Source organism: Oncorhynchus masou, chromosome 25 (assembly GCF_036934945.1).
Source record: "Oncorhynchus masou masou isolate Uvic2021 chromosome 25, UVic_Omas_1.1, whole genome shotgun sequence".
Classification (NCBI taxonomy): domain Eukaryota; kingdom Metazoa; phylum Chordata; class Actinopteri; order Salmoniformes; family Salmonidae; genus Oncorhynchus; species Oncorhynchus masou.
Genome location: NC_088236.1, coordinates 44259518 through 44277211, shown reverse-complemented (window position 1 = coordinate 44277211; position 17694 = coordinate 44259518). Strand labels below are relative to the sequence as shown.

The 17694-nt window shown below is 45.4% G+C and overlaps 1 protein-coding gene across 3 annotated transcripts in view; it reads right to left on the bottom strand.

The window, feature by feature from the left end:
* LOC135514386 (EGF-like repeat and discoidin I-like domain-containing protein 3) overlaps positions 1 to 16769 on the bottom strand; it is a 267032-nt gene extending 250263 nt beyond the window's left edge. For all 3 annotated transcript variants that reach the window (XM_064937834.1, XM_064937835.1, XM_064937836.1), the window contains exon 1: positions 16247 to 16769. In XM_064937834.1, coding sequence (XP_064793906.1) covers positions 16247 to 16310 — 64 coding nt within the window. In that variant the 5' untranslated portion in view covers positions 16311 to 16769. The remainder of the gene's footprint in view (positions 1 to 16246) is intronic.
* Positions 16770 to 17694: the final 925 nt, after the last annotated feature.

The following is a 17694-nucleotide window of genomic DNA, read 5'->3' as shown; positions in this document are numbered from 1 at the left end:
ACCACTATATACGGTCCAACAGTTGACAGTGCATGTCAGAGCCAAAACCAAGCCATGAGGTCAAAGGAATTGTCCATAGAGCTCCGAGACAGGATTGTTATCGAGGCACTGATCTGGGGAAGGGTACCAAAAAATGTCCACAAGAAGTCAGTGGCCTCCATCATTCTTAAATGGCAGAAGTTTGGAACCACAAAGACTCTTCATAGAGCTGGCCACTCAGCCAAACTGAGCAATCGGGGGAGAAGGGCTGATGTTTACTCTGACAGAGCTCAAGAGTTCCTCTGTGGAGATGGGAGATTCTTCCAGAAAGACAATTTCTGCAGCACCGAACCAATCAGGCCTTAATTCTAGAGTGGTCAGACGGAAGCCACTTCTCGGTAAAAGGCAGATGACAACCCACTTGGAGTTTGCCAAAAGGAACCTAAAGGACTCTCAGACCATGATCAACAAGATTATCTGGTCTGATGAAACCAATATTGAACTCTTTTGCCTGAATGCTAGACATCATGTCTGGAGGAAAGCTGGCTCCATCTCTAAGATGAAGCATGGTGGTGGCAGCATCATGCTGTGGGGATGTTTTTCAGCGGCAGGGACTGAGAGACTAGTCAGGATCGAGGGAAAGATGAACGGAGCAAAGAACAGAGAGATCCTTGATGAAAACCTGCTCCGGAGTGCTCAGGATATCAGACTGGAGTGAAGGTTCACCTTCCAACAGGACAACAACCCTAAGCATACAGCAAAGACAACGCAGGAGCAGCTTCAGAACAAGTCTCTGACTGTCCTTGAGTGGCCCAGCCAGAGCCGGGACTTGAACCCAACCAAACATCTCTGGAGAGATCTGAAAATAGCTGTGCAGCAATGCTCACCATCCAACCTGACAGAGCTTGAGTAGATCTGCAGAGAAGAATTTGAGAAACTCCCTAAATACAGGTGTGTCAAGCTTGTAGCTCATACCCAAGAAAACTCAATGTTGTAATCGCTGCCAAAGGTGCCTCAACAAGGTACTCAGTAAAGGGTCTGAATACTTATCTAAACATGATATTTCATTTATTAATTTTTTTCACATATGTAAACATAAAAAAACATGTTTTTTCTTTGTTATTATGCGGTATTTATGTGGGGGGGAAACGATTGAATCCATTTTGGAATAAGGCTGTAATGTGAAAAAAATAAAGGGGTCTGAAAACTTTCCGAATGCACTGTATTTATGCTGCAGGAGAACAACAGTGTAAAAAGTCCATGATTTGGAGTGCACCCCTGACGAATTAAAAGCTCCCCGTCTCCTGGGGTATGTCGGAGGAAAGACCTTAAATCACCTCCACCGGGGGCAAACTACCTGCCCTCAAGGACACCTACAGCACCCGATGTCACAGAATGGCCAAAATGATCATCAATGACATCAACCACCCGAGCCACGGCCTAGTCATCCCGCTATCATCCAGAAGGCGAGGTCAGTACAGATGCATCAAAGCTGGGACCGAGAAACTGAAAAACAGCTTCTATCTCAAGGCCATCAGACTGTTGAATAGCCATCACTAGCTGGCTTCCACCCGGTTACCAAACCCTGCACCTTAAGAGGCTGATGCCCTTAATACATCGACTTGGAATAACTGGCCACTGTATTAATGGAACACTAGTTACTTTAATAATGTTTGAATAATGTTTACATGCTGCTTTAGTCATCTCATATGTATATACTGTATTCTATTCTACTGTATTTTAGTCAATGTCTCTCTGATATTGCTCAATCTAATATTTATAGATTTCTTGATTCCATTAAGACTTGTGTGTATTGTTGTGAATGGTTAGACACTACTGCACTGTTGGAGCTAGGAACACAAGCATTTCGCTACACCCGCAATGACATGTGTGAAAGATGTGTGTGTGGCCAATCAAATTTGATATGATTTGAGAAAAACTCCTTCACCAAATCTGTGATAAAACGTGGATAATATCATGACCGGAACAATACAAATAAAATAAAGCATGACACTAATAGACCTTAAAGGGCCAAAAACAAAAAGCATCTGGCTCTGGTTTGTTGTGAACAGATAAAAGATAAATCACATCCAAAGCTCTCTGCGTCATCCCTCTGTTCAATTCCTGGATCCATAATCCCCTCACAATGCCTGTCCAACTTTAATCTCACAAACAGTCTCAACAAATCTGTTTCATTCTAAATCTCTAACTCGCTGAAAACCTTAGGAAACCTATCGGCCTCTGATTTGGTCTTGGTATTGTGGTCGCGTAACATTCTCTTATAGAGAAACATGATTTAAGTGATATGTAACTACCCTTTGAGACACATGAATGGAAACAGTTAAAACCTTATACCACTTACTTAGTTTGCAGGGAAGTGCAAAGTATTGTCATCATTGTGTTGCCCCGTTGTTAGAGAGTTCTGAAGGATTACCAGGTAACATGACAATAACGAGTTTACTTATAGGCCTGAAGATCCCAAAGCATCAATAAGCATAATGCTGGTACAGAAACACTTGAAAAGGCTAGTCAAAATGTAGATATTTGTGGATCATTGCCAGCCGATGCTACTGTATTTGACCCGCTATTTCAAAACCTTACCAAGGACAATAGCATCCAGATGACTTGATGACGCCTTGACACATATACAAAGTATTTTAGTAGTTGAGTCATCATATCTTCTTAAAACCTCTTGATGCTATAGGGGCGCTATTTCATTTTTGGATAAAAAGACGTGCCCGTTTTAAGCGCAATATTTTGTCACAAAAAGATGCTCGACTATGCATATAATTGATAGCTTTGGAAACAAAACACTCTGACGTTTCCAGAACTGCAAAGATATTCTCTGTGGGTGCCCTAGAACGGGAGCTACAGGCAAAACCAAGATGAAACGGCATCCAGGAAACCAGCAGGATTTTTGAGGCTCCGTTTTCCATTGTCTCCTTATATGGCTGTGAATGCGAGAGGAATGAGCCTGCCCTTTCTGTCGTTTCCCCAAGGTGTCTGCAGCATTGTGATGTATTTGTAGGCATATCATTGGAAGATTGACCATAAGAGACTACATTTTCCAGGTGTCCGCCCGGTGTCCTCCGTCGAAATTGGTGCGTCTTTTTCAGCTGCTGGTATTTTTCCATGCGATTCTGAGGGGAAAGCAGGCTTCCACAAACTGCATATCAATGAAGAGATATGTGAAAAAACACCTTGAGGATTGATTCCAAACAACGTTTGCCATGTTTCGGTCGATATTATGGAGTTAATTCGGAAAAGAATTGACGTTTTGGTGACCGAATTTTCGTTTCGTTTCGGGAGACAAATGTGATGTACAAAACGGAGCGATTTCTCCTACACAAAGATTATTTCAGGAAAAACTGAACATTTGCTATGTAACTGAGAGTCTCCTCATTGAAAACATCCGAAGCTCTTCAAAGGTAAATGATTTTATTTATTTGGTTATCTGGTTTTTGTGAAAATGTTGCGTGCTAAATGCTACTCAAAATGCTAAGCTAGCTTAGCATACTCTTACACAAATGAGTGATTTGCTATGGTTCAAAAGCATATTTTGAAAATCTGAGATGACAGTTTTGTTAAGAAAAGGCTAAGCTTAAGAGCAGGTGCATATTTTCATTTTATTTGCGATTTTCAGAAATCTTTAACGTTGCGTTATGCTAATGAGCCTGAGGCTTTATTCACGATCCCGGATCCAGGGTGGGGAGTATCAAGAGGTTAATCCAAGCCACGGGTCTCATGAATTCCAAATCTGTAAACGAATGGGCTACTGAGTTCTTTGCTGCAAAGTTTAAGCACACTTTCTTTAACACAGACTGAAACTACAAACGAATATCTGTTTTACTGGGTTAGAAGGCTCTATCACTACAATATGCCTATGTCCAGCTTCCAGGAGCCTTATTGGACTGAATAATTACCATTATCAGAATGCTAAGGAGATGACCAGCCGAGCCATTACATATATTACGAGTGGCTAGGGTAAGTCGTAGATTGAGGTTAGTTCTTTTTTTTTACAAGGCAAGTCAGTTTAAGATAAAATTCTTATTTTCAATGACGGCCTAGGAACAGTGGGTTAACTGCCTTGTTCAGGGGCAGAACGACAGATTTGTACTTTGCCAGCTCGGGGTTTCGATCTTGCAACCTTTTGGTTACTGTTCTTACACAGCTGCCCCAAGTTAAGCTGTCCTAGTTGTTTTAATTAAGCCCACTGTAAATTAGTGAGTGGAATGGCATCAAACACCACTTGGCCCCTTAGTTCCAGTGAAGGGAAATCTTAACACTACAGCATACAATGACATTCTAGATGATTCTGTGCTTCCAACTTTGTGGCAACAGTTTGGGGAAGGCCCTTTCCTTCAGCATGACAATGCCCCTGTGCACTAAGAAAGGTCCATACAGAAATTATTTTTCAAGATCGTTCTGCATGGAGCCCTAACCTCAACCCCATCGAACACCTTTAGGATGAATTGGCCTAATTGTCCAACATCCATGCCCAACCTCACTAATGCTGTTGTGGATGAATGGATGCAAGTACCTGCATCAATGTTCCAAATTCTAGTGGAAAGCCTTCCCAGAAGAGTGGAGTCTGTTATAGCAGCAATGGGCCGACCAACTCCATATTAATGCCCATGATTTTCGAAGTAGATGTTCGACGAATGTGTCCACATGCTTTTGGTAATGTAGTGTAGGTGTCTGTTGTGTGTTTGTGTGTGTGCGAGAGAAAGAGCGGAAGGATAAATATATTTTATCGAATGTCCGTGGTATCTTTGTCAATCTGCGAAGAAATCATTATACAACTCAAGAACCCTTCAATTTACCCATCAGTCCTGTGGATTCGAAATTAGTTCTGAGTCATGAGATTGTGTGATATTGGCGATGGCTGTTGATTTAACCTAGCGCATTGTCTTCGGTTCATGGGGTGCTTGAATCAAGATTGGAGGGCAGGAGATGTTAGCTTCGTGCAACTTTAATTCTGAAAAGCTACGTGGTTGTTACGGTTCTCTTCTGGTGAAAGAGAGGCGGTCCAAAACGCAGCGTGGTTGAAATTCATGTTTTTTTTATAAGAAAAACTATACATGAACAAACTAAAAAAAAAGAAACGTGTAAACCCAAAACCGTCCTAACTGGTGCAAAACACAGAGACTGGAGACAATCACCCACGAAATACTCAAAGAATATGGCTTCCTAAATATGGTTCCCAATCAGAGACAACGATAAACACCTGCCTCTGATTGAGAACCACCATAGACTTACCTAGAATACTATACTAAACACAACCCCATTAATCTACAAAACCCCTAGACAAGACAAACACATAATCACCCATGTCACACCCTGGCCTAACCACAATAATAAAGAAAACACAAAATACTAAGGCCAGGGTGTGATAGTACCCCCCCAAAGGTGCATACTCCCGGCCGCACACCTAAACCCATAGGGGAGGATCTGGGTGGGCGTCTGTCCACGGTGGCGGCTCTGGCGCGGGACGTGGACCCCACTCCAACATAGTCTTAGTCTGCTTACTTACGTCCTTAGTGGTGACCCTCGTCACCGACCTTGGCCTAAGAACCCTAACAGGACTGAGGGGTAGATCAGGACTGAGAGCAAGCTCAGGACTGAGAGGAAGCTCAGGCAGGTTGATGGCTCTGGCAGATCCTGGCTGACTGGCGGCTCTGGCAGATCCTGGCTGACTGGCGTCTCTGGCAGATCCTGGCAGACTGGCGGCTCAGGCAGATCCTGGCTAACTGGCGGCTCTGGCAGATCCTGGCTGAATGGCGGATCCTGGCTGAATGGCGGATCCTGGCTGAATGGCGGCTCCTGGCTGAATGGCGGCTCTGGCGGATCCAGGCTGACTTGCGGCTCCTGACTGACTGGCAGATCCTGGCTGACTGGTGGCTCTGGAGGATCCTGGATGACTGGCGGCTCTGGCGGATCCTGGCAGACTGGTGGATCCTGGCTTACTGCCGGCCCTGGCGGATCCTGGCTGACTGGCGGCTCTGGCTGCTCCATGCTGACTGGCGGCTCTGGCGGCTCAGGGCAGACGGGAGACTCTGGCGGCTCAGGGCAGACGGGAGACTCTGGCGGCTCAGGGCAGACGGGAGACTCTGGCGGCTCAGGGCAGACGGGAGACTCTGGCGGCTCAGGGCAGACGGGAGACTCTGGCGGCTCAGGGCAGACGGGAGACTCTGGCGGCTCAGGGCAGACGGGAGACTCTGGCGGCTCAGGGCAGACGGGAGACTCTGGCGGCTCAGGGCAGACGGGAGACTCTGGCGGCTCAGGGCAGACGGCAGACTCTTGCGGCTCAGGGCAGACGGGAGACTCTGGCGGCTCAGGGCAGACGGGAGACTCCGGCGGCGCTGAACAGGCGGGAGACTCCGGCAGTGCTGGAGAGGAGGAAGGCTCTGGCAGTGCTGGACAGGCGAAGCACACTGTAGGCCTGGTACGTGGTGCTGGCACTGGTGGTACTGGGCCGAGGACGCGCACAGGAAGCCTGGTGCGGGGAGCTGCCACCGGAGGGCTGGTGCGTGGAGGTGGTACTGGATAGACTGGACCGTGCAGGCGCACTGGAGCTCTTGTGCACCGAGCCTGCCCAACCTTAACTGGTTGAATGCTCCCGGTCGCCCTGCCAGTGCGGCGAGGTGGAATAGCCCGCACTGGCCTATGCAGGCGAACCGGGGACACCGTGCGCAAGGCTGGTGCCATGTAAGCCGGCCCAAGGAGACGCACTGGAGATCAGATGCATAGAGCCTGCTTCATGGCACTTGGCTCATTGCCCACTCTAGCCCGGCCGATACGCGGCGCTGGTATGTACCGCACCGGGCTATGCACCCGCACTGGGGACACAGTGTGCTCCACAGCATAACATGGCGCAGGTCTCCTACCTGGCTTCAGCATACTCCCTGTGTGACCCACCCCAATACATTTTTGAGGCTGACTCTCGGGCTTCCATCCACGCCGCCGTGCTCGTCTCTCCAACTCCATTCTCCTATAACCCTCATCGCACTCTCCAGCGAATCCCAGGCGGGCTCCGGCACTCTCCCTGGGTCAACCGCCCACCTGTCTATTTCTTCCCAAGTCGTATAGTCCTGACTTCGCTGCTCCTGCTGCCGCTGCCTGTCACCACGCCGCTTGGTCCTGTTGTGGTGGGTGATTCTGTTACGATTTTCTTCTGGTGAAAGAGAGGCGGTCCAAAACGCAGCGTGGTTGAAGTTCATGTTTTTTTTAATAAGAAAACCTATACATGAACAAACTACAAAAACAAGAAACGTGTATACCCGAAACAGTCCTAACTGGTGCAAAACACAGAGACAGGAGACAATCACCCACGAAATACTCAAAGAATATGGCTTCCTAAATATGGTTCCCAATCAGAGACAACGATAAACACCTGCCTCTGATTGAGAACCACTCTAGGCAACCATAGACTTACCTTGAATACTATACTAAACACAACCCCATTAATCTACAAACCCCTAGACAAGGCAATCACATAATCATCCATGTCACACCCTGGCCTAACCACAATAATAAAGAAAACACAAAATACTAAGGCCAGGGCGTGACAGTGGTTGATTTGTCATAACATGATTATGAATCTTCATTAAGCAACGTGCATTATGTGTAATTCCCTTAGATGTCCCAGAAAATTACCAACCATACCTGGGTAATACTGTTTGTGACCTGTCATAGCGATGTGGCTAGTGCACTAGTCTGACAACCCCGGAGATGTCTTTTAGAGCAGACTTACAGGTAAATTGTACTCATTTGACCATAATTGTATTAGGATATCCAAAATCTCAAATCAGTATAAAAATAAATGACTGATATTTGTACAAGATTGTTTGTGGTATTTCTTAAGAACAACAGACAGAGCATTATACTGTATATTTTATATATGCAGTGTCTGTGAATACTAAACTATCATTTAAATTCTTGAATTGTCCTTGGTTAGCATTGAATTGGACATTTTGAAGTCAATTGAAACTGATTGCCTCAAAGGAAATATGAAAAAGCTGCCATCACGATGAAAGAGACAATAGATTTGGTTTCCGTTTAACAAGCAATTGCATATTAGTAAACCATGTGAGGCTTAAATTAATGCAGATGATAGCAATCTATCTGAAAGCCCATTACATATGTACACCATTCCCTGTTGAAAGTTTATAGCTTATGTTTAGGTCACTTTAAATAACACAGGCTTGCAATCTACCTCACTGACCTTCACTATCGCTGTAAATGGCATTGTCTTCAATCACAGGCAAGAGGTCAAACTATGAGATCATCAGCCACGATAACGGTGACAATCCTAGGTGCTGATTGGACAACAACCCAAGCGTACGGAAATGCAACATAGACACTGGGGCGAAACAGGAATTGTACCCTGTCAACTATGTGTCTATCTATCCTTGTTCTCTCCTCTCTGCACAGACCATACAAATGCTCCACACCGCGTGGCCGCGGCCACCCTAATCTGGTGGTCCCAGCGCGCACGACCCACGTGGAGTTCCTGGTCTCCGGTAGCCTCTGGAACTGCCGATCTGCGGCCAACAAGGCAGAGTTCATCTCAGCCTATGCCTCCCTCCAGTCCCTCGACTTCCTGGCACTGACGGAAACATGGATCACCACAGATAACACTGCTACTCCTACTGCTCTCTCTTCGTCCGCCCACGTGTTCTCGCACACCCGAGAGCTTCTGGTCAGCGGGGTGGTGGCACCGGGATCCTCATCTCTCCCAAGTGGTCATTCTCTCTCTCTCCCCTTACCCATCTATCTATCGCCTCCTTTGAATTCCATGCTGTCACAGTTACCAGCCCTTTCAAGCTTAACATCCTTATCATTAATCGCCCTCCAGGTTCCCTCGGAGAGTTCATCAATGAGCTTGATGCCTTGATAAGCTCCTTTCCTGAGGACGGCTCACCTCTCACAGTCCTGGGCGACTTTAACCTCCCCACGTCTACCTTTGACTCATTCCTCTCTGCCTCCTTCTTTCCACTCCTCTCCTCTTTTGACCTCACCCTCTCACCTTCCCCCTACTCACAAGGCAGGCAATACGCTCAACCTCATCTTTACTAGATGCTGTTCTTCCACTAACCTCATTGCAACTCCCCTCCAAGTCTCCGACCACTACCTTGTATCCTTTTCCCTCTCGCTCTCATCCAACACTTCCCACACTGCCCCTACTCGGATGGTATCGCGCCGTCCCAACCTTCGCTCTCTCTCCCCCGCTACTCTCTCCTCTTCCATCCTATCATCTCTTCCCTCTGCTCATACCTTCTCCAACCTTTCTCCTGATTCTGCCTCCTCAACCCTCCTCTCTTCCCTTTCTGCATCCTTTGACTCTCTATGTCCCCTATCCTCCAGGCCGGCTCGGTCCTCCCCTCCCGCTCCGTGGCTCGATGACTCATTGCGAGCTCACAGAACAGAGCTCCGGGCAGCCGAGCGGAAATGGAGGAAAACTCGCCTCCCTGCGGACCTGGCATCCTTTCACTCCCTCCTCTCTACATTTTCCTCCTCTGTCTCTGCTGCTAAAGCCACTTTCTACCACTCTAAATTCCAAGCATCTGCCTCTAACCCTAGGAAGCTCTTTGCCACCTTCTCCTCCCTCCTGAATCCTCCTCCCCCCCCTCCTCCCTCTCTGCAGATGACTTCGTCAACCATTTTGAAAAGAAGGTCGACGACATCCGATCCTCGTTTGCTAAGTCAAACGACACCGCTGGTTCTGCTCACACTGCCCTACCCTGTGCTCTGACCTCTTTCTCCCCTCTCTCTCCAGATGAAATCTCGCTTCTTGTGACGGCCGGCCGCCCAACAACCTGCCCGCTTGACCCTATCCCCTCCTCTCTTCTCCAGACCATTTCCGGAGACCTTCTCCCTTACCTCACCTCGCTCATCAACTCATCCCTGACCGCTGGCTACGTCCCTTCCGTCTTCAAGAGAGCGAGAGTTGCACCCCTTCTGAAAAAACCTACACTCGATCCCTCCGATGTCAACAACTACAGACCAGTATCCCTTCTTTCTTTTCTCTCCAAAACTCTTGAACGTGCCATCCTTGGCCAGCTCTCCCGCTATCTCTCGCAGAATGACCTTCTTGATCCAAATCAGTCGGGTTTCAAGACTAGTCATTCAACTGAGACTGCTCTTCTCTGTATCACGGAGGCGCTCCGCACTGCTAAAGCTGACTCTCTCTCCTCTGCTCTCATCCTTCTAGACCTATCGGCTGCCTTCGATACTGTGAACCATCAGATCCTCCTCTCCACCCTCTCCGAGTTGGGCATCTCCGGCGCGGCCCACGCTTGGATTGCGTCCTACCTGACAGGTCGCTCCTACCAGGTGGCGTGGCGAGAATCTGTCTCCTCGCCACGCGCTCTCACCACTGGTGTCCCCCAGGGCTCTGTTCTAGGCCCTCTCCTATTCTCGCTATACACCAAGTCACTTGGCTCTGTCATAACCTCACATGGTCTCTCCTATCATTGCTATGCAGACGACACACAATTAATCTTCTCCTTTCCCCCTTCTGATGACCAGGTGGCGAATCGCATCTCTGCATGTCTGGCAGACATATCAGTGTGGATGACGGATCACCACCTCAAGCTGAACCTCGGCAAGACGGAGCTGCTCTTCCTCCCGGGAAGGACTGCCCGTTCCATGATCTCGCCATCACGGTTGACAACTCCATTGTGTCCTCCTCCCAGAGTGCTAAGAACCTTGGCGTGATCCTGGACAACACCCTGTCGTTCTCAACTAACATCAAGGTGGTGGCCCGTTCCTGTAGGTTCATGCTCTACAACATCCGCAGAGTACGACCCTGCCTCACACAGGAAGCGGCGCAGGTCCTAATCCAGGCACTTGTCATCTCCCGTCTGGATTACTGCAACTCGCTGTTGGCTGGGCTCCCTGCCTGTGCCATTAAACCCCTACAACTCATCCAGAACGCCGCAGCCCGTCTGGTGTTCAACCTTCCCAAGTTCTCTCACGTCACCCCGCTCCTCCGCTCTCTCCACTGGCTTCCAGTTGAAGCTCGCATCCGCTACAAGACCATGGTGCTTGCCTACGGAGCTGTGAGGGGAACGGCACCGCAGTACCTCCAGGCTCTGATCAGGCCCTACACCCAAGCAAGGGCACTGCGTTCATCCACCTCTGGCCTGCTCGCCTCCCTACCATTGAGGAAGTACAGTTCCCGCTCAGCCCAGTCAAAACTGTTCGCTGCTCTGGCCCCCCAATGGTGGAACAAACTCCCTCACGACGCCAGGACAGCGGAGTCAATCACCACCTTCCGGAGACACCTGAAACCCCACCTCTTCAAGGAATACCTAGGATAGGATAAGTAATCCTTCTCACCCCCCCTTAATGATTTAGATGCACTATTGTAAAGTGGCTGTTCCACTGGATGTCAGAAGGTGAATTCACCAATTTGTAAGTCGCTCTGGATAAGAGCGTCTGCTAAATGACTTAAATGTAAATGTAAATGTAATCTTTGCATAATACATTTTTGCGTAATTCCATTTTTCTGCCAAATTCCATTTTCTTGGTTGCGTTATTCCAGGTTTTGGAATGTTCCCAGATTTTTCAGATATCTGCTCTCAAAGTCACACTTTTTTTATTATTGAAAAACAACTACATTGGATGTTCTAAGGCCACAACAATGCTTAAACTTCTTAGGGCTGAGATTCCGCTAACGGGATCGTTATGACAACAGCCAGTGAAAGTGCGGGGTGCCAAATTCAAAACAACAGAAATCCCATAATTAAAATTCCTCAAACATACAAGTATTTCACACCATTTTAAAGATACACTTCTTGTTAATCCCACCACAGTGTCCGATTTCAAATAGGCGAAATCACCACAAACGCTTATGTTAGGTCAGAGCCAAGTCACAAAATGTAGAAATAGAGATAAAATGAATCACTAACCTTTGAAGATCTTCATCAGGTGACACTCATAGGACTTCATGTTACACAATAAATGTATGTTTTTTTTGATAAAGTTCATATTTATATCAAACAAATCTCAGTATACATTGGCGCGTTATGTTCAGTAGTTCTAAAAACATCCGGTGATTTTGCAGACAGCCACATCAATTTACAGAAATTCTCATAATAAATGTTGATGAAAATATTAGATACACTTCTCCTTAATGCAACCGCTGTGTCAGATATCAAAAAATCTTTACGGAAAAAGCAAACCATGGAATAATCGGAATATGGCGCTCAGAGACCAAACAAGCCAAAAAGATATCCGCCATATTGTGCAGTCAACAGAAGTCAGAAATAAAATTATAAATATTCACTTACCTTTGATGATCTTCATCAGAATGCACTCCCAGGAATCCCAGGTTCACAATGAATGTTTTGTTCGATATTGTCCATCATTTATGTCCAAATAGCTACTTTTGTTAGCGCATTTTGTAAACAAATCCAAACTCATGATACGCGTTCACTTGGAGCAGACATAATGTCAAAAAGTTTCGTTACAGTCCATAGAAACATGTCAAACAATGTATAGAATCAATCTTTAGGATGTTTTTAACATAAATCTTCAATAATGTTCCAACTGGAGAATTCCTTTTTTCTGTAGAAAAGAAATGGAACGCCAGCTAACTCTCACATGAACGAGCGTCACGAGCTTGTGGCACTCTGCCAGACCACTGACTCAAAGAGCCCTTATGAGCCCCTCCTTTACAGTAGAAGCCTCAAACAAGTTTCTAAAGATTGTTGACATGTAGTGGAAACCTTAGGAAGTGCAACATGACCAATATCCCACTGTATCTTCAATAAGGAATGAGTTGAAAAACGACCAATCTCAGATTTCCCACTTCCTGGTTGGATTTTTTCTCAGGTTTTTGCCTGCCATATGAGATCTGTTATACTCACAGGCATCATTCAAACAGTTTTAGAAACGTCAGAGTGTTTTCTATCCAAATATACTAATAATATGCATATATTAGCAACTGGGACTGAGTAGCAGGCAGTTAACTCTGGGCAACTTATTGATCCAAGCTACTCAATACTGCCCCCAGCCATAAGAGGTTATTAAACAACATCAGGATATCTTAAACATTTCTTACATTTTTTAAAATGTAGTTACCCTTTGATGCTGTGTGATGCTTCAACTCACTGTCCTCATATTCTTCCACAGTGGCGGTTCTAGGTTGTATGGCTCCCGGGGCAAACCCCCCTTCAGCCACCCCCCCCAAAACACCATTCTGCACTGTCACGGATCCCTCCGGAACTTTCATTACTCACACCTGTCCCCTATTCCCACTGATTGTATTTGTATATATGTACCCTTTGGTTTCCATTGGGCGGTCAATTATTGTTACAATGTCTGTTGGTGCGTCTGAGTACCTGTGCTGTGAGTTTTGGCTTTCGTGTTATTGAGGATTGCGCAGATGATTACGGGTCTCGTACCATGTGTTATTTATTTAAGGTACTCCTCGCTCTTTTGTTTTGGGTTTCTACCCTGTGTTTTATTACGTGTTTGTTTGGTCTTTGTCCCCGTGCCTTTACACAGCACGCCGCAATTTGGGTTTAATAAAAAAAACTATTTTGCATTCCTGCACCTGTCTCCCGTATCATTTATGCCAACGTGACATGCACTAACTGTATTTTTATTCAGATATTTGGAACAACACAAATAAATATTCACAACATTTAAAACTATATACATATAAAAATATATACAAAAATAAGACTCATAAATATCAAAAAGTAGTATCAAAGACAAATAGAAACAAATTTGTTGATTTGGCACTCGAGCATCAATACATTACCCATCCCCAACATTGTCAACCAAGAGTCAAGAGTAAACCAATTCACCTTGGTGGTGTGCAGACTGGTTTTATATTATTCTCAATGATTTCACACAAACTAGAAAAAAATTCAACAATATGTGAAACTTTATATTCACAGTTTAAGAATGAGTTGTGGTTTATTTGGTCATAGTGTGACTGATTTTACTAATTGCATTGGTACTGTACAAAGTTAGTGGTGTGCTATTTGATAGATTCCCCCTCTCCCCCTACTTGGGGCTTCCAGTGGGGAGACCTGTGGTCAACCTACACCGCCCCCTCCCCATCTAGTACTTCTGAATGGGAGACCTTCCCAGGAAGTAGCCAGTTCACAAACTAGAATCAGGGTGCCCACTCCGACAAGGTTAATTGACCCACAGTCCCACACGGTGACGTGCAAATGAGCGATAGAAAACCGATCGCGCAAATGTCACCATTATGAATTTGTGCGGTGACCCGTGCCGCCGCCGGCATGATGCCACCCTGGGCGGCTGCACATGTCGCCTATACCTAAATCCGTTACTGCTCTTCATTAACAGTTGAACATATCAAAGAAGGGTAATTGGCAGGTCAATCAAGTAAAAATGACTCAGTGTAAAACATTGTGCAATATGAAATATTCTATGGTCACCATAATTGCGCAGGATAACGGTTGATTTCTCAATCATAATCTCTCAATGTTGATTAGTCATTTGCATTCTACAAACCGCAGTCAATTAACATTAGCCTAATCAGAGACGGAAGAGGAAGAGAGACACCCCACTGGCTGTTATTTTTTTCTGTATTTGTTTATGGTTCAATGAAAGTCAATGAACTAAGTAGACCAGACCAAATCAATCACATGTATTTATAAAGTCCTTCTTACATCAGCCGATGTCACAAAGTGCTATACAGAAACCCAGCCTAAACCCCAAACAGCAAGCAATGTAGATGTGGAAGAAAGAGAAAAACTCCCTAGAAAGGCAGGAACCTAGGAAGAAACCTAGAGAGGCACCAGGCTTTGAGGGCTGTCCAGTCCTCTTGTGGTTGTGCCGGGTGGAGATTATAACAGTACATGGCCAAGATGTTCAAACGTTCATAGATGACCAGCAGGGTCAAATAATAATAATAATCACAGTTGTTGTAAAGGCTGCAACAGGTCAGCACCTCAGGAGTAAATGTCAGTCGAAAAGTAGCACGTCCGGCATAGCCACAGGCAGAACAGTTGAAATTGGAGCAGCAGCACGACCCAGCCACTATTGCATTGGTGTCTAAGGGAGACACACCCAGTTTGGTAGACCGGAACTGGCATTTTTTATGGTAAATGTCTTGAGTGAACTATCTTCATGTATCCACAATCTTTGGATCTTTGGCCTAATCCCCTCTCAGCAGAGTTTAACATGCAACAGTCCTATTGGTAGCCTGTTCAATGGAATCCCAGGCGGAATTGCCTCGAGATGTTTTATGATGTCATGGGTAATATGGGTTCCGCATTGCAACTAATGTAATAATGGGAAGAAGAAGCAACGGTTTGTCATTCTCTGACATTGATGAGCAAGATTACATCTCCTTCCATCCTTCTTTGTTTAATTAATAGCTTCCACATTTTGATCTGCTCGAGACATTTGTCATTTTCTGGCTCTGTCGCCTTAATTATATGTGGGAACGCAACGCATAAAATGATGCTACAGAGTTTAGTCTTAAACAAAAGGATTAGGCCTTGGGAACGACATATGTGCACTATGAACATATCGTTAGTGTACTTCTATTTCATTAAACACGAGTTTAATAGTTCCCGTTTAAATGATATAGACCAAATATATTCGCCAATCTTTAAACTTTCGAGAGAATCCACATGTTAAATAATTTTACTCCACTGGATTAAAATCGAATGTGGCTCTGGCATATCCTGCTGTATCCATCAATTGCGCTCGTATAGGCTACGGAGTCGTCTTGTAGTTGCACTTGATATAAAGCGACTAAAAAGAACATCTGAAGTCCTGTTATTAGTTAGACATTTAGAAAAAAAACAGCTGAAGTCCTGTTATTAGTTAGAAATGTAGGTCCCAGCCACCCCAGTAGACTAACATGGAGAGTAATGTCATATAGACAGAATTTGAACGCCTTAGCCTATAGTTGACACAGTATTTCAATTGGGAAGGCTAGTGTGCTTACTCGTTAAAATCGGTATTATCATCTCCATAAAATGCCACACACTACTGGCAAATCCCAAAATAACTCAGTTAACACTCACTGTATATGTCTACTGTGTTTCTCATTTGCATAACATGACAAGCAGCGTGTATTTAAAGTATTTTGTCCCCTTCCGTATTAAAATATTACATATTGATAGGAAGTAAAATGTTTATTATCGCCTCAGATAATCTGCTTTAGCTGATGTCATTTGATTTACAGCAAACCATTCAGTCTTAAACCTTTGCCTACTTTCTCTCGACTATCCTCATCTATAACCAGTAATTGCTCTCCCCTACTCACCTTTCACAAAATGTGGGACAGAAGCGCTCAAGCAGAGGACGATGGATACGAGTAACGGTCTCATCCTCTTTCAAACAGCAGGTTTCACTTCCAAGGTGGGGAAATCAAGACGATTAATAACTTTTCACGAGCAGTATGGCTAGTCTCTGAGTGGTAGTAGCCTCGTGGTTTTATACCTCCTCGATTGGTGGTGGTAAGTCCTCTTATTTTCCGGAGAGTCGCAGACGCACTACCTGGAATGCCGAGTGTTGAAACAAGTGAGTGTCAGGGCTTCGCTGCCTGCCTTCTCGTCTTACCGCAGTGGTGCGCGATGCGCTGTGATAGACGAGAGATTGTGCGTGCGTGCTGGTCCCGGGGAGACGGTTTCACTGAGAGTGCGCGTGAGTGTCAGGCAGTGTGTGTCAGGCAGTGTGTGTCCGAATGTGTGTGTACAAACTGTGGCGGTTGAGGAGCGCGCAGTCGGCTACACGGTCTTTCACAGTTATCCAACTGGGGCGCTGTCTCACTGATAAAGACAAACCCCTACTCCTCCCCACACGTGCTGATACTGCCAATACAAAACACCGTCAAATTCAAAAGGGTGCAGACCTACATTTTATCAGCCACTCTTCTCCCCGTTCTCTATTCTTCTACCCGACCTCTGGGAAAGTGGGCTATGCGCACTCATGAAAACCAGGTCCCTGAGTTTAGCTGCTCCCAGCTCCAATTTGTAAACTCAAAAAAATGCTGGGTTAAAAACAACCCAATTTGGGTTATTTGATGACCCCGAACTGGATAAACTTTGGACAGATCACATGCTGGGTTATTTTGACACAGCCAGTTGGGTTGCACGAATAACCCAATATTGGATTACCCAAACATGGGTTAATTTAACCATTAGTTGTTGTCCTCTGCTCCCGGTCTAAGGCACTGCATCTCAGTGCTAGAGGCTTCATTACAGACCCTGGTTTGATTCCAGGCTGCATCACAACCGGCCGTGATTTGGAGTCCCAGAGGGTGGCACAAAATTGACCTAGCGTCTTTCGGGTTAGGGTTTGGTTGTGGTTGGTGTCATTGTAAATAAGAATTTGTTCTTAATTAACTGACTTGACATTATTATTTACAAAACCACTAAATGTGTTTGTTTTTACATATCCCAACATTAGGACAATCATACAGCTCTACAAAGGCAAAACACTGTAAGTAAGTCATTTTTTGGAACTAAAATATAGACAGTTAGCAATTTCTGATACCATGATATATTCTGATCATCTGGCGAGTTCTTGTCAGGGAACTAGATTAACCAGATAATATATAGTGCATTTGAAAAGTGTTCAGACCCCTTCACTTATTCCACATTTTCTTATTTTACAGCCTTATACTAAAACTTATTAAATCATTTTTTCAGTCTACACACAATCAGTCTACACACAATACCCCATAATGACAATGCAAAACCAGGTTATTTT